The sequence below is a fragment of the Bombina bombina genome, chromosome 4 (genome assembly GCF_027579735.1).
Source record: "Bombina bombina isolate aBomBom1 chromosome 4, aBomBom1.pri, whole genome shotgun sequence".
NCBI classification, from domain to species: domain Eukaryota; kingdom Metazoa; phylum Chordata; class Amphibia; order Anura; family Bombinatoridae; genus Bombina; species Bombina bombina.
In genome coordinates, this window is record NC_069502.1 from 1,176,089,264 (window position 1) to 1,176,112,733 (window position 23,470).

Below are 23,470 nucleotides of genomic sequence, written 5' to 3' on the forward strand. Positions count from 1 at the left end.
TAGTTGACGCCGAGTTTCTTGCACAGGTTGCGTCTTCAATGACGCAAGTGTGTCATTTCCGGATGTTGTTAGCGCCAAAAAATTTCAGTTACGTTGTGCGTCATACATGGCGCCAAATAATTTCATTATTTAAACCCCATTCCTATGTGCCTCTTGCCTTTTTCTATGTAAGATGGCTATGCTGTTTGCATTTTTTTCCCATTCCTGAAACTGCCATATAAGAAAATTTATAATTTTGCTTTATATGTTGTTTTTTCTCTTACATGTGCAAGATGTCTCAATCTGATCCTGTCTCAGAAACCACTGTTGGAATCCTGCTGCCTGATAACAGTTCTACCAAAGGTAAGTGCATTTGTTGTAAATTTTTGGAGATTATATCTCCAGCTGTGGTATGTAATAGTTGTCATGATAAGCTTTTACATGCAGAGAATGTGTCCATCAATAATAGTACAATGCCTGTTGTTCCTTCAACATCTAATGTACATGATATACCTGTGAATATAAAAGATTTTGCTGCTGTTGCAATTCAGAAGGCTTTGTCTGCCATCCCGCCTTCTAACAAATGTAAAAGGTCTTTTAAAACTTCTCATAAAGTTGATGAAATTTCAAATGACCGACAACATACTGAATTATCCTCCTCTGATGAGGATCTATCTGATTCAGAAGATCCTTCCTCAGCTATTGATACTGACAAATCTACTTATTTATTTAAAATGGAGTATATTCGTTCCTTGGTAAAGAGGTGTTGATTACATTTGAGGAAACTAGTCCTCTTGATATTAAAACTAGTAAACGTTTAAATTCTGTTTATAAACCTCCTGTGGTTACTCCAGAGGTTTTTCCAGTTCCATGCTATTTCTGATATGATTTCTAAGGAATGGACTAGGCCTGGTACTTCTTTTATTCCTTCTTCAAGGTTTAAAAAATCGTATCCTTTGCCAGCAGTTAGACTGGAGTTTTGGGAAAAGATCCCCAAAGTTGATGGGGCTATTTCTACTCTTGCTAAATGTACTACTATTCCTATGGAAGATAGTACTTATTTTAAAGATCGTTTAGATAGGAAACTTGAATTTTATCTAAGGAAAGCTTATTTATATTCTGGCCATCTTCTCAGGCCTGCCATTTCTATGGCTGATGTTGCAGCTGCATCAACTTTTTGGTTGGAAAGTTTAGCGCAACAGGAAATGGATCCTGATTTGTCTAGCATTGTTCGTTTGCTTCAACATGCTAATCATTTTATCTGTGATGCCATTTTTTATATCATCAAAATTGATGTTAAATCTATGTCTGTAGCTATTTTAGCTAGAAGAGCTTTTTGGCTCAAATATTGGAAATGCTGACATAGGCCCCAATTTATCAAAGGGCTTGCAGGCCTGATCCGACACTGCGGATCAGGTCCGCAAGACCTCGCTAAATGCGGAGAGCAATATGCTCTCCGCATTTAACATTGCACCAGCATCTCACAAGAGCTGCTGGTGCAACGCCGCCCCCTGCTGACTCGCGGCCAATCGGCCGCCAGCAGGTAGGTGTCAATCAACCCGATCGTACTCAATCGGGTTGATTTCAGGCGATTCCTGTCCGCCTGCTCAGAGCAGGCGGACAGGGTTATGGAGCAGCGGTCTTTAGACCGCTGCTTCATAAGTTGTGTTTCTGGCGAGTCTGAAGACTCGCCAGAAACACGGCCCTTCAAGCTCCGTACGGAGCTTGATAAATGGGCCTGATGGTATCTAAGTCTAGATTACTATCTCTTTCTTTCCAAGGTAATAAGTTATTTTGTTCCCAGTTGGATTCGATTATTTCAACTGTCACTGGAGGGAAGGGAGTTTTTTTGCCTCAGGATAAAAGACCTAAGGGTAAATCTAAAGCTTCTAATCATTTTCGTTCCTTTCGACAAAATAAGGAACAGAAACCTAATCCTTCCCCCAAAGAATCTGGTTCCAATTGGAAACCTTCTTCAAGTTGGAGTAAATCCAAACCGTTTAAGAAACCAAAGCCAGCCCCCAAGTCCGCATGAATGTGCGGCCCTCATTCCAGCTCAGCTGGTAGGGGGCAAATTAAGATTTTTCCAAGACATTTGGGCAGATTGTGTCCAAAATCAATGGATTCAGAGTATTGTCTCTCAAGGGTACCGAATAGGATTCTCTCACGCATCCCAGCAAATCCAATAAAGGCTCAGGCTTTTCTGAAGTGTGTTTCAGACCTGGAGCTTTCAGTGGTAATCATACCAGTTCCGTTTCAGGAACAGGGTCTGGGGTTTTATTCAAATCTATTCATTATCCCAAAGAAAGAAAATTAATTCAGGCCAGTTCTGGATATGAAAATTTTGAATCGTTATGTAAGAGTGCCAAATTTCAAAATGGTGACTATAAGGACTATTCTGCCTTTTGTTCAGCAAGGGCATTATATGTCCACAATAGACTTACAGGATGCATATCTTCATTTTCCGATTCATCCAGATCATTATCAGTTTCTGAGATTCTCTTTTCTAGACAAGCATTACCAATTTGTTGCTCTTCCATTTGGCCTAGCGACAGATCCAAGAATCTTTTCAAAGGTTCTCGGTGCCCTACTCTCTGTAATCAGAGAACGGGGTATTGCGGTGTTTACTTATTTGGATGATATCTTGGTACTAGCTCAGTCTTTACATTCTGTAGAATCTCACACAAATCAACTAGTGTTGTTTCTTCAAAGACATGTTTGGAGGATCAATTTACCAAAAAGTTCTTTGATTCCTCAGACAAGGGTCACCTTTTTTGGTTTCCAGATAGATTCAGTGTCCATGACTGTGTCTTTAACAGACAAGAGACGATTAAAATTGGTTTCAGCCTGTCAGAACCTTCAGTCCCAATCATTCCCTTCAGTAGCTATGTGCATGGAAGTTTTGGTCTCATGACTGCAGCATCGGACACGATCTTCATATGAGACCTCTCCAGCTTTGTATGCTGAACCAATGATGCAGGGATTATACAAAGATATCACAATTAATATCCTTGAAGCCCAATGTTCGACTATCTCTGACTTGGTGGTTAGATCACCATTGTATAGTTCAAGGGGCCTCTTTTGTTCGTCCAACCTGGACTGTGATCACAACAGATGCAAGTCTTTCAGGTTGGGGAGTTGTCTGGGGATTTCTGACAGCACAAGGGGTTTGTAAATCTCAAGCTGCGAGGTAACCAATCAATATTTTAGAACTCCGTGCTATTTTCAGGGCTCTTCAGGTTTGACCTCTGTTGAAGCGAGAACCGTTCATTTGTTTTCAGACAGAAAATATCACAACTGTGGCATATGTCAATCATCAGGGTGGGACTCACAGTCCCCAAGTTATGAAAGAAGTTTCTCGGATACTTGCTTGGGTGGAATCCAGCTCCTGTCTAATTTCTGCAGTTCATATCCCAGGTATAGACAATTGGGAAGCGGATTATCTCAGCTGTCAGACTTTACATCCGGGGGAGTGGTCGCTCCATCCAGATGTGTTTTCTCAGATTGTTCAGATGTGGGGTCTTCCAGAAATGGATCTGATGGCTTCCCATCTAAACAAGAAACTACCCAGGTACCTGTCCAGGTCCAGGGATCCACAGGCGGAAGCGGTGGATGCGTTAGCAGTTCCTTGGTGTTACCAACCTGCTTATATTTTCTCGCCTCTGGTTCCTCTTCCAAGAGTGATTTCCAAGATCATCATGGAACAATTATTTGTGTTGCTGGTAGCTCCAGCATGGCCTCACAGGTTCTGGTATGCAGATCTTGTCCGGATGTCCAGTTGCCAACCTTGGCCAATTCCATTAAGGCCAAACCTTTTGTCTCAAGGTCCGTTTTTCCATCATGATCTCAAATCATTAAATTTAAAGGTATGGAAATTGAACGCCTAGTGCTTATTCATAGAGGTTTCTAAATCTGTTTCTAGGAAGATTTATTATCGAGTTTGGAAGACTTATATTTCATGGTGTTCTTCTCATAAATTCTCCTGGCATTCTTTTAGAATTACTAGAATTTTACAGTTTCTTCAGGATGGTTTGGATAAAGGATTGTCTGCAAGTTCCTTGAAGGGACAAATCTCTGCTCTTTCTGTTTCATTTCACAGAAAGATTGCTAAACTTCCTGATATTCACTGTTTTGTACAGGTTTTGGTCCGTATTAAGCCTGTCATTAAATCAATCTCTCCTCCTTGGAATCTTAATTTGGTTTTGAAGGCTTTGCAGGCTCCTCCGTTTGAGCCTATGCATTCTTTGGACATTAAACTACTTTCTTGGGAAGTGTTGTTCCTTTTCGCAATCTCTTCTGCTAGAAGAGTTTCCAAATTATCTGCTCTTTCTTGTGAATCTCCTTTTCTGATTTTTCATCAGGATAAGGCAGTTTTGCGGACTTCATTTAAATTTCTACCTAAGGTTGTGAATTCTAACAACATTAATAGAGAAATTGTTGTCCCTTCTTTTTGTCCTAATCTGAAGAATTCTTTGGAGAGATCCTTGCATTCTTTGGATGGGGTAAGAGTTTTGAAGTATTATGTTGAAGCTACTAAAGATTTCAGGAAGACTTCTAGTCTATTTGTTATCTTTTCTGGTTCTAGGAAAGGTCAGAAGGCTTCTGACATTTCCTTGGCATCGTGGTTAAAGCTTTTGATTCATCAGGCTTATTTGGAGTCGGGTCAGGACCCGCCTCAAAGAATTACAGCTCATTCTACTAGATCAGTCTCCACTTCGTGGGCTTTTAAGAATGAAGCTTCAGTTGATCAGATTTGCAAAGCAGCAACTTGGTCTTCTTTGCATATATTTACTAAATTCTACCGTTTTGATGTATTTGCTTCCTCGGAAGCAGTTTTTGGTAGAAAAGTTTGTCAGGCAGCCATTTCAGTTTGATTCCTCTGCTTATGTTTGAGTTTTTTTTCTTTTCATTATGTGAATAAAAACTTATATTTTGGGTTGTGGATTTATTTATTTTTTCAGCAAAAAATGTCTGTTATTATTTTATCCTTCCCTCTCTAGTGACTCTTCTGTGGAGTTCCACATCTTGGGTATTGCTATCCCATATGTCACTAGCTCATAGACTCTTGCCAATTACATGAAAGAAAACATAATTTATGTAAGAACTTACCTAATAAATTAATTTCTTTCATATTGGCAAGAGTCCATGAGGCCCACCCTTTTTATGGTGGTTATGAATTTTTGTATAAAGCACAATTATTTCCAAATTCCTTTGTTGATGCTTTTTACTCCTTTCTTTATCATCCCATTACTTGGCTATTCATTAAACTGAATTGTGGGTGTGTTGAGGGGTGTATTTATAGGCATTTTGAGGTTTGTGAAACTTTGCCCCTCCTGGTAGGATTGGCTATCCCATACGTCACTAGCTCATGGACTCTTGCCAATATGAAAGAAATACATTTATCAGGTAAGTTCTTACTTACATAAATTATGTTTTATATATATATATATATATATATATATATCTACAAACACACACACACATATATATATATATACAAACACACACAAACACATATATAAATATACAAACACACACACACATATATATAGTGTATATATACACACATGTATATAGACATCATTACAAATTGACTGGGTCATAAATTGAATTTTATTAACAAATAGCTTTTGTATTTTCTATAAATGAATAGACCAAATTCTTCATTGTGGGAGAAAAAAACCTCTGTAACTGTATACTTGAGCTATTATAAGAAATAGCTACTAACTTCTGCCTCAGTCATTGTTTAAACAGTTACTGTATCTCCCAGTTATTGTTATGTTATTTTGGATACAGTTTATATTTTGTAACAGTGGACATAGATACTGGTTCTACTGCATAATAAACATTTAATGCGGCTAAATTTATTCTATAGTTATAAGCAGCTATTACTCAGCTTTTTGTTCAAGTCAGATGATGCAGAAACTGAGTTAATTAAATGTATTAATGCTCAGTTAACCATAAAGAATAATAAGCTAGTTCTACACTACAGCAGATACACTCAGGGCAAATACAGGTTGAAAGATGATCTGACTTACAAGTCCGCGAGTTGCAATACAAAGGAAAATCACAGTGATACTCCCCACAAAAATAACATAAAAACATGTTTTTTTTTTCCTCTGTACAAAACAGCTATTAAAAATACATTTTAAAATGACCTGTCTTAGATGCAAAAATTAAAATAAAGAATTTAAAGGGACATAAAAACCAAATTTTCTTTTTCAGAATTCAGATAGAGCATGCAACGTTAAACAATTTTTCAGCGTACTTCTATTATCTAATTTTCTTTATTCTTTTGCTATCATTTGTTGAAAAGCACACCTAATTAGGCTCAGGAGCAGCAATAGAATACTGGGAGCTAACTGCTGATTGGTGGCTGCACTTATATGCCTGTTGTCATTGGCTCAGTCATTGTGTTCAGCTAGCTCCCAGTAGTGAATATTATGCTATACCTTCAACAAAGAATACCAAGAGAATGAAGCAAATCTGATAATAGAAGTAAATTAGAAAGCTGTTTAAAATTCTACCCCCTAGATTTAACAATTACTAAGAAAAATTATATTGTTACCCATAATCAAATTCTATTATGCCGAATGTGTCATATCTACATTATAAGAAGTCCAAGAGTGGTTTCAACATATGCTGGGAGATATTTTTCTATAGTTTCCCCTATTATTTCCCTCTATAGAGCTTATTTGTGACATTGGTACAAAAGTGGCCAATATGTTATTCATTGAGGGAAACGTATTATGTTTTAATGAATACAGGGGATATTCCCCGCCCCCTGCTGTTCTCCCCTCATTCCATTCTTATAGTTTGCGGTTTGTGGTCCAAGAGTTGCCATTTTCTTTTTATTTGGGGTAAGTCTTTAGTGATTTAATCTGTGTACACTCATAGGGCTATCAATATTATTTAAAAAAAATGAGGTAATCTGTTAATGATAATGTGCACAATTGCTTATTACTTGTAACATGATTGGTTAGTTCTTTTGATCTCCCAGTTGTATGCACAGTGCTTATACGTTTTTTCCTGTGTGTATTGTCTTTTACCTCAATAAAAATAATAATTGTGTGCTCTATCAGAATAATGAAAAACACATCTTGGGTTTATGTTCCTTTAATTACCCTTTAAAGGGACATTCTACACCAGAATTTTTATTGTTTTAAAATATAGATAATCCCTTTATTACCCATTCCCTAGTTTTGCATAACTAACACAGTTATATTAATACACTTTTTACCTTTGTGATTAAATTATATCTAAGCCTCTGCAAACTGCCCCCTTATTTCAGTTCTTTTGACAGACTTGCATTTTAGCAAATCAATGCTGGCTCCTAGGTAACTCCACGTGCATGAGCACAATGTTATCTATATGACACACATGAACTAACACCCTCTAGTGGTGAAAAACTGTCAAAATGCTTTCAAAATAGAGGCGGCCTTTAAGGTCTAAGAATTTAGCATATGAACCTCCTAGGTTTAGATTTCAACTAAGAATACCAAGAGAACAAAGCAAAATTGATGATAAAAGTAAATTGGAAAATTGTTTAAAATTACATGCCCTATTTGAATCATGAAAGTTTATTTAAGTCTAGCTGTTATACGGTACGTTTTGATTCTCATATTCACACTTACCTAAGCTCTTCTGCGATTTCTCATCAAAGTCATTCTCTGATATAGTGCTAGGTACAAATGTACAAAAAAACATACAATGAAGAGACAATTGTTAATTACACACAAAACATAAACAGGCCCATTTATCAAGCTCCGTATGGAGCTTGAAGGGCCGTGTTTCTGGCGAGTCTTCAGACTCGCCAGAAACACAACTTATGAAGCAGCGGTCTAAAGACCGCTGCTCCATAACCCTGTCCGCCTGCTCTGAACAGGCGGACAGGAATCGCCAGACATCAACCCGATCGAATACGATCGGGTTGATTGACAGCTCCCTGCTGGCGGCCGATTGGCCGCGAGTCAGCAGGGGGCGGCGTTGCACCAGCAGCTCTTGTGAGCTGCTGGTGCAATGTTAAATGCGGAGAGCGTATTGCTCTCCGCATTTAGCGAGGTCTTGCGGACCTGATCCGCAGTGTCGGATCAGGTCCGCAAGCCCTTTGATAAATGGGCCTGAAAGAATTAAAGGGACACTGAACCCAAATTGTTTCTTTTGTGATTCAGATAGAGCATGAAATTTTAAGCAACTTTCTAATTTACTTCTATTATCAAATTTTCTTCATTCTCTTGGTATCTTTATTTGAAATGCAAGAATGTAAGTTTAGATGCCGGCCCATTTTTGGTGAACAACCTGGGTTTTCCTTGCTGATTGGTGGATAAATTCATCCACCAATAAAAAGAGCTGTCCAGAGTTCTGAACCAAAAAACAAACAAAAAAACGCTTAGATGCCTTCTTTTTCAAATAAAGATAGCAAGACAACGAAGAAAAATTGATAATAGGAGTAAATTAGAAAGTTGCTTAAAATTGCATGCTTTATCTGAATCACGAAAGAAAAATTTTGGGTTCATTGTCCCTTTAATTTAAAAAAAAAAAAAAAATATATTATGACACGTTATTGTGTCACACAACAAAAACACTTTTACATCTATAGCCCAGAGGAGAACATTCAATAATAAAGGTAGATAAACATATATATGTGTGTTTAACCCCCTACAAATGAGTGAAACACATAGTAAAAATCAGTTCAAGGACAGCAATGCACTGGTAAGCTTTTCAACAAAAGATACAAAGAAAACGTAGTATATGTACAAAGTACATTAAAAAGGTCTCTCAAAATTGCTCTGTTTGAACCATGACAGATTTTGAGTTTCAAACATACAAACTTAAAAGTCTACCTAGGTATGATCAGGATTATTATATAGTGCAGCAAGCAACATTAGCGCTATCATTGCACTTATAATACAAGTGCTGAGTTATGTGTCGCACTTGCAGTGCAATTTAAAATAATATAATATAAAATAATAAAATATAGGGTTTTTTTAGACCTTAAGTAAAGGATTATACCTGCTAGTTGCATAACAAAACACATGAAAATGCTATGGAAATAAAAGTTAGACATATCGGTATATTTAGATATATAGTTATAATTATATTTTATATTTAGATATAGCGCCCTTAAAACAAAGGTTTATTAATAAAAAAAAATTGTGGCAAAATTAAAGGTATAGGGAATATGACAAGGGGGAGGACTGTGAAGGGGTCTAAGCTGTTTGCGCTAATATTTTTGTGCTCCACTTGAAATCTAGCCCTATGTGTTTAACTCTGGAAGAGGTTTTTATTTGGTGTTTTGTAACAGTGAGTCACATGGGTAGATACGTATATCTGTATAGCTGGTATTTACCTTTTGCTGGAGGTGCTCTGTTTCAGCACAGGAGACCTTCTGGCAGTAATACTCAATATAGGGTCACTCTCGCTTGTTTCTGAAGCAGATGATTTGTGGATGGGCGGAATAAGCACCCCACTGAGGGGCTTTCTCACCTTCTCTGCACTGGAACACGCATGATTCAGGGGGTCCTGACGATACTGTAAATGAAGGAAGAGAGCAAATTAAAAATGTGTTAATACAGAAAATTACATATCAACATTATTAAGGATAAATCATTTGAGTAAACCACAAAAAGCTGTTTTTTTATGTCTCTTGTCATTAAAGGGACAGTCAACACCCAAAATTGTTATTGTTTAAAAAGATCATTTTTCTTCAGACACCTAAACTTCACCTCCTCCATGCACCGAAGGCAAAGAGAATGACTGGGGGTTGTAGGTAAGGGAGTGATACTTAAAGGGACATTAAACCTCATTTTTTTCTTTCATGATAAAGATAGAGAATACCAAAACATTCCAAATTACTTCTATTATCTAATTTGCTTTATTCTTTAGATATCCGTTGTTGAAGAAATAGCAATGCACACAGGTGAGCCAATCACACAAGGCATCTATGAGCAGCAACCAATCATTAGCTACTGAGCCTATCTAGATATGCTTTTCAGCAAAGGCTATCAAGAGAATGAAGCAAATTAGATAATAGAAGTAAATTAGAAAGTTGTTTAAAATTGAATTTTATTTCTAAATCATGAAAGAAAAAATTTGGGTTTCATGTTTAACTGTGGTGCTCTTTGCCTCCTCCTGCAGGCCAGGAGTGATATTCCCAACAGTAATTACTCAAGCCGTGGACTCACCATATCTTAGGAAAGAAAGATAGATAACATCTTTACTACCCATTCCCCAGCTTTGCACAACCAACATTGTTATATTAATATACTTTATAGCATTTAAACCTCTAAATGTCTGCCTGTTTCCATGCCACTACAGACAGCCTCTTATCACATGCTTTTTTATTTGCTTTTCACATCAGGAGACTGCTAGTTCATGTGGACCATATAGATTACATTGTGCTCATGCCCATGGGTTGTGGATGACACTGCACTTATTGGCTAAAATGCAAGTCAATAGATAATAAATAGCCATGTGATCAGGGGGCTGTCAAAAGAGTCTTAGATAAAAGGAAATCACAGAGGTTAAAAGTGTATTAATATAACCATGTTGGCTTTGCAAAACTGGGAAATGGGTAATAAAGGAATTGTCTATCTTTTTTGTGGACATAATATTGCAATAAGCACTTCATCAGAGCAGTTTCTGATGGCACAATATTGCACCATTACCTGTCTATATCTAGGTATACAGTGAACATCAGACAATCCTGAGCTAAACACATCTGGTACATAGCGGCTATAAGCACTTATGGTGCCTCTATCTGGCGCTGCGACCATGTTTAGCTCTGGACCAGTAGTGTGTTTCTGTCCTGAAGCTAATAAACACATTAGTGTAGGCAAATGGTGGTGCAATACAAAATGCTATAATGCATTAGAATCTTCTTCTTGTAGCTTCGTGTCTCGTATCACTGACATTTCCATGTAACAAACACACACAGCTAGAAATCAGAAGTTAATCTGACAGGGTGAAGTGATATGTAAACCAACTTAAAGGGACAAAAGTTTGATGATAATAAGGTGGTGAAGGAGCTGAACAAACACAGAGACTGGAGTTTAGGACAGAATGAGAATGTCATGTATTTTAGGAACATGGTACCCATAAACTAAATCACTTGAATGTGTAAAAAGCTGATGTCACATGAACATCACTGCGTACCAGAGGGAGTGCTCAGTGAGCAGTTATCCATCAGCTACTCTTTTTACTGTCATCTGTATGGTGAAAAAAAACAGCCAATCAGCATCATCAGTGCTGAGTTCATACTTTGCTTTACTGTGATCATGGGATTCTCATTAGATTTCATAGTAAACCTCATTAAACTAAGGAGGGAAATAAAGTGACTGTGCTACACATGCTAAATGCATGCTCTCTTGCAAGTCCCAGGACAGCATCCAGATTGGATGCTTAAAGTTAGTTTAAAATGGTGTGTAAGCATTGAGGAAATGTTTCAGTAAAATATCTTCCTTTTTACATAAATAATTATAATGTAATATTTTCTAGTCAGCTTTTTAAAGATACGCTGCAACACTTTCAGTGGTTCCGTATTTGGGTAGCATTAAGCCACAAACCTCATATTATAACAATGGGTTTTACTATGCATAGCCATTTTAATTGTATTAAGTAATGATCCATTTTATTAATTTCTCTTTTACTCAACACCAAGATAACACGTTAGCCTATTTCTAATCGTTATTCTAATCTGACCCATATTCATGGTTATTGTCTCATGCTTTAGACCCAGGACTTTACCTCTGCAATCTCATCAGATTGTTCTATCTGTCCATCATTATTGAGTTTAGTCTCCAATCCATTCTTCATTCCGCCATTCTCCAGAGATCCATTGGTCTGGGGCGTTGGACTTCTCTGTATTGGTGGAACAGGCTTTGTAGCATTAAGTAGCCTTTGTGATGCACTCCGGGGAAATGCAGGTTTCAGTGGAGCACTTACTGTGCTAATTAACTCTGCAGGCGCTGTTAACAAATAGAGAGGGATTAAATATTATTTTATACCATATAGAGTTTATTACAACAGCTCATATTTGTATTAACAATGTTCATCTCTGTGAGTGTATTCAAAATACAGAAAATATACAGAAAAGTTCTAATAAGTAAAAACGTTTAGAATATATTACATTTCTACTATCTTTACATAATTACTGTACCTTGTACACTCACTTCAAAATATTATTTTATGATTCAGATAGAGCAGCAGTTTTAAGACACTTTCCAATTTAATTCCATTATCAAATGTTGCCCAATCTTTTTATGTTCACACTTTCTGGGGAACAAGCTCCTACTGAGCATGTGCACAAGCTAACAGTGAATACGTATACTAGCCTGTGATTGGCTGATGTCTGTCACATGATACAGGGGGCCGGAAAATGGGAGAAAAAATTAATTCAGAGTAAGGGGCCGATTTATCAAGGGCCGAATGGCCCCTGATGCCCCTGTTTCTGCGCAAGCCTTCAGGCTTGCCGGGAACAGCAGTTATGAAGCAGCAGTCTTAAAGGGACAGTCAAGTCCAAAAAAAAACTTTCATGATTCAAATAGGGCACGTAATTTTAAACAACTTTCCAATTTACTTTTATCACAAATTTTGCTTTGTTCTCTTGGTATTCTTAGTTGAGAGCTAAACCTAGGAGGTTCATATGCTAATTTATTAGACTTTGAAGGCGCCTCTAAGCTGAATGCATTTTGACCACTAGAGGGCGTTAGTTCATGTGTGTCATATAGATAACATTGAGCTCATGCACGTGAATTTACCGAGGAGTGAGCACTGATTGGCTAAAATGCAAATCTGTCAAAAGAACTGAAATAAGGGGGCAGTCTGAAGATGCTTAGATACAAGGTAATTACAGAGGTAAAAAGTATATTATTATAACTGTGTTGGTTATGCAAAACTGGGGAATGGGTAATTAAGGGATTATCTATCTTTTAAAACAACAAAAATTCTGGTGTTGACTGTCCCTTTAAGACCGCTGCTCCATAACTGGTCCTCTGAGGCTGCGGTCTGCAATCAGCCTGATCCTATACGATCAGGCTGATTGACATCCCCTGCTAGCAGCCGATTGGCTGCGAACCTGCAGGGGGCGGCATAGCACAAGCAGTTCACCAGAACTGCTTGTGCAATTTGAAATGCTGACAGCCTATGCTGTCGGCATTCAGTGATAAATCGGCCCTTAAGTGTTAAATCATTGTCTTTTTAATTAGGCACTTGTTAATTATGCAATTCTACTGCATAGAGTGGTCCTTTAATGAATTATAACACATAATAATGAGAGTTTCAGTTAGTGTTTTTTGTAGGCCAATAGAAATGACATTATCATTTGAGATTTAGATATTAAAATGATTTACTTATTGAGTTATAAATATCGGTCACTCTTTATGTGCTCTGTATTTGTATGTTTATAAAATGTATACAGATATATTTGATGTATTATGTGTCAGATTAACATAAATAATTGTCTTTTTTCTTATTGACTCACCCCCTCTAATTCCAAGACCTTCAGACACCTTTCTTTTTACTTTATCCTTAAGACGAGATGTTTCCAGAGCTGCACTATCTACCTCCTGCTCCCTATGGTTTGTTTTTGACGTCATATTGGTCATTTGAGACAAGTGTCCGCTCTTGTTTTCTGACTGGGTTTCATTCTTTCCCTCTAAATTCAGTCTTGGTGGGAAAATTTCAGCTGAAATTTCATCCCCATCTCCAGACCACATATACGACCTCTTCATCTGAATGTTTAGTGAGGATGATGCTGTAAAAGTGAGATTATCTCAGTAAAAGGAAGGGAAGTCAACATTTCTGGACTTAAGCAACTGTTTGCTCATTTGTGCTTAAATGGACATGAAATCATAATTTTCTTTCATGATTTATTATCTTGGTATCCTTTGTTAAAGGAGCAGTAATGTACTACTGAGAGCTGGCTGAAAGCCAATCACATGAGGCATACATGTACAGCCACCAATCAGCAGCTTCTGAGCCTACCTAGGTAACCTTTTCAACAAAGGATACAAAGAGGAATGAAACAAATTAGATAATGAAAATAATTTGTAAAGTTACTTAAAGTTTACTCAAAAATGTTCTCCATCTTTGGTTTTCAATGATCCACTTTACCTGATGGAATGTATTAAATTGTTTACAAGTTTTTCCTTTACCCTTATATTGGCATTTGAAATAGTTGATTTAGCCTTTGGTATCCCCACCAAGTCTGAAAGTTTCTGGCCTTAGGTCCAAGCTATAGGTAAGCTGTGTAAACACAACCAGCAGAAGAAATTACACTCCCAGTGGGGTATAGAAGAGATAATGTAATAAAATATTAATTTTCCATTTTTCTCTCCAAGTATTGGTCTTTGGCTTACAGACAAATATAAGAGAAAGAATCATATATATTTACACAATGTGATAAAGTAATGCGATCTGATTATACCTATAGCTTAACCCATTTTATTAAGTTGTGGCTTCAAAACACAAAATCAGCAATTTCATATACACAAATAAACCTTAAAAAGCAACTTCTCATACATATTATACCCTGCCGTTGGTAAAAGAAAGATCAAAAAGAAAGGAAAACAGCACACCTGTTTGTGGGGCACGGAGTAAGATTTGCCAAATCTTGTCAATCCAAATGGTCATACATCCAAAGTACTCCAGCCACCAGAAAAAAAATCTTTGTTTAAAAGACCTTAGTTTTCATTAGTTGGGTCCAAAAGTTTAAAGGATGTATGACCAGTTGGTAAAAGAAAGCAATTGGAAACAAATTAAGGGAAAAAACAATATTACAGTATACTGTCCCTTTAAAATGGTTTGCTCTGTCTAAATCAATCCCATTAATTCTTTAAACACATACCTGTGTCAGGTCCCCATCTGTTCCCGCACAGCTGCAGATTTGAGTCAACACTACCATTCCGTATAGATTGAGACCTGAACCCTGGTTTCATTTTGTTGATGCTTCCACAATACACAGCAACTGGAGATCTGAATTTAGCTTAAATGAGAGAAAGTGAGAGGTCATACGTATATATTGCCCAACTACCTTTACTGTTTTGCAGTAATGAGGAACAGGACTTGGGAATTATTATTTCAGATGATTTAAAACTTAGTAAACACTATAGTAATGCAGCGAGTAAGGCTAGCAGAATGCTTGGATGTATTGGTAGAGGTATTTGCAGCAGAAATAGTAAGGTTCTTATGCCACTTTATAGATCATTAGTTAGGCCTCATCTTGAGTATTGTGTGCAGTTCTGGAGGCCATATCTTCAGAAGGATATTAACAAATTGGAATCTGTGCAAAGGAGGCTACCAAACTGGTATATGGTCTAAAAAAATAAAACTTACCAGGAGAGGCTCAATGACCTAAATATGTATAGCTTAGAGGAGAGAAGGGAAAGAGTTGATATGATAGCAGCTTTCAAGTACATTAAAGGGTTTAGTAAAACTGAGGCTGTGGGTATTTTACATAAAATGGAAAATTCAAGAACAAGGGGTCATGATCTCAAGCTGAAGGGCAGTAGATTCAGGAGTATTTTGAGAAAGCTTCTTTACAGAAAGGGTGATTGATTTATGGAATAAGCTTCTGTTACGGTACCAACTGTGTACCAAGGGTTAACCCCAGATGAACAATGTCCTGCATAGACAATCAGCAATTCACAACCCAGCCAGTTTCAGGTTTAAAACAGAATGACACTTTATTTGAAGGCAGCACACAGATTTATACAGGTTTTTGACCCCCCCTCAGATGGGGGTTGAAAGAATGTTGTACATTAGATAAAAGGGAGAAGCGTCCTTGACATGATACAATAGAATTATATTACTTAAATACTTTACTTAGGCAGATAACAACTTAAACACATTTGGCTTGTCTTATCACCTAGCGTCTGTTCTCTGAGGGTGATTAAACAATGGCCTGTTTATTACTTAAATGTAATTATAGCACACAATAGCTGAGGCCAGAAAACCTGTCTTTAGAAATTAGATTCTTAAAGCTAAACACAGTTAACTCTTTCAGTCCTGACAGAAGGGTCTGTCACATAGCTCCCCCCTTGTGGAACACTCCGGCAGACCCGGCTTGACCCTTTTGCGGGTCAACCTGGGGATGACCGGACTAGGAGGTGGTAGGCATGTCAGTTTGCTGGGACAATCCATCTGTATTCCCGTTATGAGAGAGAATCCCTGTCTGTATAAATAAGGGTTCAACCTCTTCAGTGCCCCGACTAGGGCTAAACAGTCCTTCAAAATATCATCGGCTTCTTTACGTGGTTTTTGTACCTGCTCTTTATAGGTATCCACAATCCCTTCATACTGACATAGGGTGCCCTTGAGTTGCTGCACCTCCCTATGAGCCAGCGTCAGCTTCTCCTCCAGTGTCACTAAGTTTGTCCTTAATGTTTCATGTTCCACTCTCAAGCTGGTGTTTTCTGCAGTCTGTCGGTGCAGCTTGTCTAGCAGAGATTCCTGTTCTAAACGTGCTTTTTCCTCTGCACTCCTCTTCTCTCCTGCTAGCACTGTTACATGATTATTTAACGTGACCATTTCATCCTCTACGTGACTCTTCTCCTTCATCAGCGCATTGTAATGGGACTTCCACGTATCAATAGCGGATAGAGATTTACTGAGCTCAGCGTCCTGGGGCTTAGCAGCAGGGGGGTCAGTCTCTGCTGCACGGATCTGAGCACGGGTAGTCACAGGGTTAACATCAGCGGGACCCATGGGAGCATAGGCAGAAACAAGGGGGACCAAGGTATTTCCAAGGAGAACATCAGCTGGTAAATCCTTCATGACCCCCACATTCACAGGTCTAGCGCCCCCTCCCCAATCCAAATGCACCCTGGCAACAGGCAGGCGGAACACAGTGCCCCCTGCTACCCTCACAGCCACAGTGTCTCCTGTGTGCTGTTTCTCAGACACCAAGTTCTTTCGAAGCAAGGTCATGGTAGCACCAGTATCCCGTAGACCACTGACCTCCTTCCCATTCACTTTAACCAGTTGCCGGTTATTCCGGTGGGCAGCTTGCACAAGGTCTGCCTCATGTAGGATGCCCCAGCATTCTTGCGCCTCTACGTAGCGGGCCGCAGGCTGAGGATTACGTGGGATTCCGCTGGCGGGTCTTCTCCAGGACTGTGCTTGGTTCGCTGCATTTAGGGGACACTCTGGTCTTTTGTGCCCTAGTTGCTTACATCCAAAGCACCGAATCGGTTGTGAGTAGCCCCGCGAATTGAACCGGGCTCTCTGAGGGTAGTTCGTGGCCAGAGGCCGTGTGGTATAGCGGTGCGCCGGGGGTTGGTAACTGGCAGCTGCTGGGGTGACTGGGGGTCTGTACTCCACTCTAGCAGGGGGCTTAGTGGTAGCAGTGTCCAGTTTGCGGGCATCCGTATACTCATCTGCCAAGCGAGCCGCTTCCTGCAGGGTGGAGGGTTTACGGTCCCGAACCCACTCTCGAACTCCTGCGGGTAACTTGTCGAAGCAATGTTCCAACAGGAATAGCTGCAGCACCTCTTCCCCAGATACGGCTTGGCACCCCGCTATCCAGTGAGCTGCTGTGTGGTGCACCTTACATGCCCACTCAAGGTAGGAATCTCCAGCTACTTTAACAGTGTCTCTGAACCGCCTCCGGTATGCCTCCGGTGTAACCGCATACCTGGAGAGCAGAGCCTCTTTTACAGTATTATAATCCCCGACTTCCTCATCTGGAATGGCCCGAAAAGCCTCACTGGCCCGGCCGGATAATTTTCCGGATAATATCGTGACCCAGTCCTCTGCGGGTACCTGGTGTAGTGCACATTGTCTCTCAAAATCCGCAAGGTACCCATCAATCTCTCCTTCTGTTTCCAGGAAGTTTTTAAAAGCTGCAAAATTTACTTTTCTCTTTTCCACTGGGTTTGCTGCAGCGCCGCTTTGGCGAAGTAGGTTGGCCTCCACAGCTGCTATGACCCGGTCGATAATTTCCGCAGATGGGTTGGGGCCATAATATGCCAGTCTTATTTTAACCGCCCGATCAAAGCTTGCTTCTTCAGGGGTTCTGTCTGATATGCTGGGCCCATTGGTTCCTTCTGTCCCTGGTACTCTTTCCATCTTAGTCAGTATTGTAATAATCCCCCTCTTCCTGAGGTTACTGGCTTGTGTAGTTGCTCTTCTGGGCGATAAGGATTCTCCCGTCGCTTGCCACCAATGTTACGGTACCAACTGTGTACCAAGGGTTAACCCCAGATGAACAATGTCCTGCATAGACAATCAGCAATTCACAACCCAGCCAGTTTCAGGTTTAAAACAGAATGATACTTTATTTGAAGGCAGCACACAGATTTATACAGGTTTTTGACCCCCCCTCAGATGGGGGTTGAAAGAATGTTGTACATTAGATAAAAGGGAGAAGCGTCCTTGACATGATACAATAGAATTATATTACTTAAATACTTTACTTAGGCAGATAACAACTTAAACACATTTGGCTTGTCTTATCACCTAGCGTCTGTTCTCTGAGGGTGATTAAACAATGGCCTGTTTATTACTTAAATGTAATTATAGCACACAATAGCTGAGGCCAGAAAACCTGTCTTTAGAAATTAGATTCTTAAAGCTAAACACAGTTAACTCTTTCAGTCCTGACAGAAGGGTCTGTCACAGCTTCCTCAAGAGGTAGTAATGACAAACACTGTGGGTCACATTAAAAATGTCTGGGACAAGCATAAGGCTATCCTACGAACTAGATAAGTTTATACTTTTAGGTAATATCAGGCAGGCTTGCTGGGCCTATGGCTCTTATCTGCAATCAATATCTATGTTTCCATGTATTTATTTCCATCACATTCTCTGCCCTATATTTTTGAGATGTTAATTAGCCCTATCAAGTGGCTGATAGGGCTATGAATTGCTATGAAAATCTGCATAAAATGTACAAAATTAGTATAAGAAAGCAAAGAAAAAGTATATGACTATAAAATTACACAACATGTGAATCTGAATATAATTCATAGATATACACAGGGACAAAAATGACACCAAACATCCTAGGTGCTACCATAAAAACAATAATGGGCTACATTACAAGTGGAGCGCTAATTTATCGCACGCCTGTAAACGGGAAAACTTGCCCGTTTAAGGGAGCGCGATAAATAACCAGCCTTTATATGTGGCTGATTAATGCTACTGCTCGCGGTAGCAACTAGCGCTCCGAAAATTAACCAGAGATCAGATATAAATATATATGTATGTGCTTATACACTTATATATTTATGTGTTAATATGAAATAATGCAACAATTGGAGAGCAAAGAGTCCTTAATGCTTAGTAGCTGGTTTACCAGAACCAAGAGTGGTTATACAGACAGTTTGTAATGGCAGAACACCAAGATATATACACATATAAATATAAATGTATATATTCATACACATATATATATATATAAAAATCTGCTGCCCATCGCTGCACGACTTACCCTCTTGCACTGCGCTACATTCTTTGGCGTGACTCACAGCATGAGAACGAGGCTCCCATTTTAGCCTATGGATGCACGCTCTTGTGAACGCAAAACTTCTGTGGCACGCATTGCACCTAACTTGTAATACAAGCGCACATTCGCGTGTACTGGTATTACTGAGTGGAGTGCAAATATCGCCCTCACAGAAGGCGATATTTTGTGCTTCACTTGTAACCTGGACCAATGTTTTTTTTCTTGAGAACAAAAGGTGTAACCTTGTTTCACAAATGATCTTAGTCAGCGATTTCTATTGAAAATAGGTAAAAGTTTCGTGATTCAGACAGAATATACAATTTTAAGCTACTTTAATTTACTTCTATTTTTAAATTTGCTTCATTCTCTTGGTGTCCTTTCTTGAAGGAGCAGTAAATGCACTACTGGGATTTAGTTGAACACATCAGCCAATGACAAGAGGCATATATCTGCAGTCTACAATCAACAGCTAGCTCCTAGTACATGGCCGCTCCTGAGCCTACCTAGATATGCTTTATATAAAATTATACAAAGAGAACAAAGCTAATTTTATCTATCTGAATCATGATAATGTAATTTCTACTTTACTGTCCCTGTAACTGTTGAACATAGATTGTAATACTGACTAGAGCATTTGGTAATAAATCTTGGTATTAGTATATTCTGGGCTTACTAAAGTGAGAATTTCCTATGCAATTAACGAATCATCCTAAATCCATCTCTAATTCTGCTTCGTATTTTCCATAGACAAGAAGAGGAAACAGAAAGCTGTATCTCGCATTAATGCTTCTAGTAAGTGCTCTACTGATGAGACTAGTGGCCCGATGATCAGACGTGGTTTTTCACACCAAACCTTGCAGGGGCTGCCCTGGAGGAAATATGGTAAAAAAGGTTCAGTCCCTGAGAGTGGTGAAATGTCTCCTATCAAAAGTAATGGAGCTCGCTGGAAAAGGACACGCGCTCCATAGCGCAATGTTAGCAATGAGCAGGGGGCGTATAATAAAAAGTAAATCCTGCAGCCAATATAAATCACATTACGCTGCTTTCTGCATACAGCATTTTACAATCGCCTATATTTTTGTATGCTTGTGATTTTCTATTAGGATTATAAGTATTTTGAGTTTTTTGAGAAAAGCTCACCACCTTTTAGTTTGCGAGAAAAAACGGTGAGATCTGTAGTGCGAAAATCTTTACAGAATTACGCTGGATTAAAGAGACAATTTTTTATACTCCCCTGGAACGCCCATGTTCAGCCCATTTTATGAAAAAACAACTACACTTTGTATTTTTACTTATAAATATGAATTTCTGTGTGTTTTTTTGCGCATTCAGTGCACTTAAATTACAATTTACACCTTGTATATTTAATACAATTTATTCCTGTCTAATTTAAATACAAAAATTTTCATTTTTGAAAAAAAAGATTTTTGTAAAGAATTTTTTACAATTTTTGATGCCCCTTAATACAAGTTTTCTCCTGTTAAGTGTAGTCAGTCCACGGGTCATCCATTACTTATGGGATTATATCTCCTCCCTAACAGGAAGTGCAAGAGGATCACCCAAGCAGAGCTGCTATATAGCTCCTCCCCTCTACGTCATACCCAGTCATTCTCTTGCACCTAACTAATAGATAGGACGTGTGAGAGGACTGTGGTTGTTAAACTTAGTTTTTATTTCTTCAATCAAAAGTTTGTTATTTTAAACAGCACCAGAGTGTGTTGTTTTTTCTCAGGCAGCATTAGAAGAAGAATCTACCTGAGTTTGTGTATGATCTTAGCGGTCGTAACTAAGATCCATTTGCTGTTCTCGGCCATTCTGAGGAGTGAGGTAACTTCAGAACAGGGGACAGCAGGCAGGGTTCACCTGCAAAGAGGTATGTTGCAGTATATTATTTTCTAAGGAATGGAATTGACTGAGAAAATACTGCTAATACCGATGTAATGTAAGTGCAGCCTTAAATGCAGTAGTAGCGACTGGTATCAGGCTGATATGTATGTATGTTTACACTGAGGTATTTCTAGGGAATGGAACTTCACTAAGAAAATACTGTATACATTTAAGTTATATTTGAGCCTCCACTGCAGTGAAAGCGACTAGCAGCAGGCTTATTAATAACATTTCATAATTTTATTTTTAAACGTTTACTGGCATGTTAATCGTTTTTTTTCTGAGGTACTTGGTGATAAAACTTTATGGGCATGATTTTTACCACATGGCTGTCGTTTGTTTATGAATAAAATCAGTTTACTGAGCTTCCCCACTGTTGTATTATGAGTGGGAGGGGCCTATTTTAGCGCTTTATTGCGCAGTAAAAATTCAGTCACAGTCTTCCTATTTCTTCCTCCATGATCCAGGACGTCTCTACAGAGCCCAGGGGTCACCAAAACTAGTGAGACTGTGTTTTGACTGTGATAAAAACGTTTATATTAAATTGTTATCCATTTTTGGGTACTAAGGGGTTAATCATCCATTTGCTGGTGGGTGCAATCCTTTGCTAAGTTAATGCATTTACTGTGAAAATTTGGTTGCTATAACTAATTTGGTTCATTGTTATTTCAACTGTGACAGTTTTTTTGTGCTTCTTAAAGGCACAGTAACGTTTTTTATATTGCTTGTAAATTTATTTGAAAAGTATTTTCCAAGCTTGCTAGTCTCATTGCTAGTTTGTTTAAACATGTCTGACACAGATGAATCTCTTTGTGCAATATGTTTAAAGGCCAATGTGGAGCCCAATAGAAATTTGTGTACTAATTGCATTGATGCTACTTTAAATAAAAGCCAATCTGTACATGTAAAGAAAATTTCACCAGACAACGAGGGGGAAGTTATGCCGACTAACTCTCCTCACGTGTCAGTACCTTCGCCTCCCGCTCAGGAGGTGCGTGATATTGTGGCGCCAAGTACATCAGGGCGGCCCATACAAATCACTTTGCAAGACATGGCTAATGTTATGACTGAAGTACTATCTAAATTGCCAGAATTTAGGGGTAAACGCGATCACTCTGGGGTAAGAACAGAGTGCGCTGATAATAATAGAGCCATGTCTGATACTGCGTCACAATTGCAGAACATGAGGACGGAGAGCTTCATTCTGTGGGTGACGGATCTGATCCAAGTAAACTGGACTCAGACATTTCAAATTTTAAATTTAGGCTTGAGAACCTCCGTGTATTACTAGGGGAGGTATTAGCGGCTCTGAATGATTGTAACACGGTTGCAATTCCAGAGAAAATATGTAGGCTGGATAAATATTTTGCGGTACCGACGTGTACTGACGTTTTTCCTATACCTAAAAGGCTTACAGAAATTGTTAACAAGGAGTGGGATAGACCCGGTGTGCCTTTTTCACCCCCTCCTATATTTAGAAAAATGTTTCCAATAGACGCCACCACACGGGACTTATGGCAGACGGTCCCTAAGGTGGAGGGAGCAGTTTCTACTCTGGCTAAGCGCACCACTATCCCGGTGGAGGATAGCTGTGCTTTTTCAGATCCAATGGATAAAAAGTTAGAGGGTTACCTTAAGAAAATGTTTGTTCAACAAGGTTTTATATTACAACCCCTTGCATGCATTGCGCCTGTCACGGCTGCGGCGGCATTCTGGTTTGAGTCTCTGGAAGAGACCATTAGCTCAGCTCCATTGGATGAGATTATAGACAAGCTTAAAGTCCTTAAGCTAGCTAATTCATTTATTTCTGATGCCGTAGTACACTTAACTAAGCTTACGGCTAAGAACTCCGGATTCGCCATTCAAGCGCGCAGAGCGCTGTGGCTTAAATCCTGGTCAGCCGATGTGACTTCTAAATCTAAATTGCTTAACATACCTTTCAAAGGGCAGACATTATTCGGGCCCGGTTTGAAAGAAATTATCGCTGACATTACTGGAGGTAAGGGCCATGCCCTGCCTCAAGACAGAGCCAAACCAAGGGCTAAACAGTCTAATTTTCATGCCTTTTGTAACTTCAAGGCAGGAGCAGCATCAACTTCCTCAGCTCCAAAACAGGAAGGAACTGTTGCTCGCTACAGACAGGGCTGGAAACCTAACCAG

At 39.0% G+C, this 23,470-nt stretch overlaps 1 protein-coding gene across 1 annotated transcript in view; it reads right to left on the bottom strand.

Moving 5' to 3' along the window:
- TOGARAM2 (TOG array regulator of axonemal microtubules 2) overlaps window positions 1–23,470 on the bottom strand; it is an 81,166-nt gene that overhangs the window by 53,063 nt on the left and 4,633 nt on the right. Inside the window, exons 2-6 of the mRNA XM_053712805.1 lie at window positions 14,819–14,962; window positions 13,460–13,732; window positions 11,725–11,945; window positions 9,329–9,510; window positions 7,614–7,660 (exon numbers count right to left, since the gene is read on the bottom strand). Coding sequence (XP_053568780.1) covers window positions 7,614–7,660; window positions 9,329–9,510; window positions 11,725–11,945; window positions 13,460–13,732; window positions 14,819–14,962 — 867 coding nt within the window. The remainder of the gene's footprint in view (window positions 1–7,613; window positions 7,661–9,328; window positions 9,511–11,724; window positions 11,946–13,459; window positions 13,733–14,818; window positions 14,963–23,470) is intronic.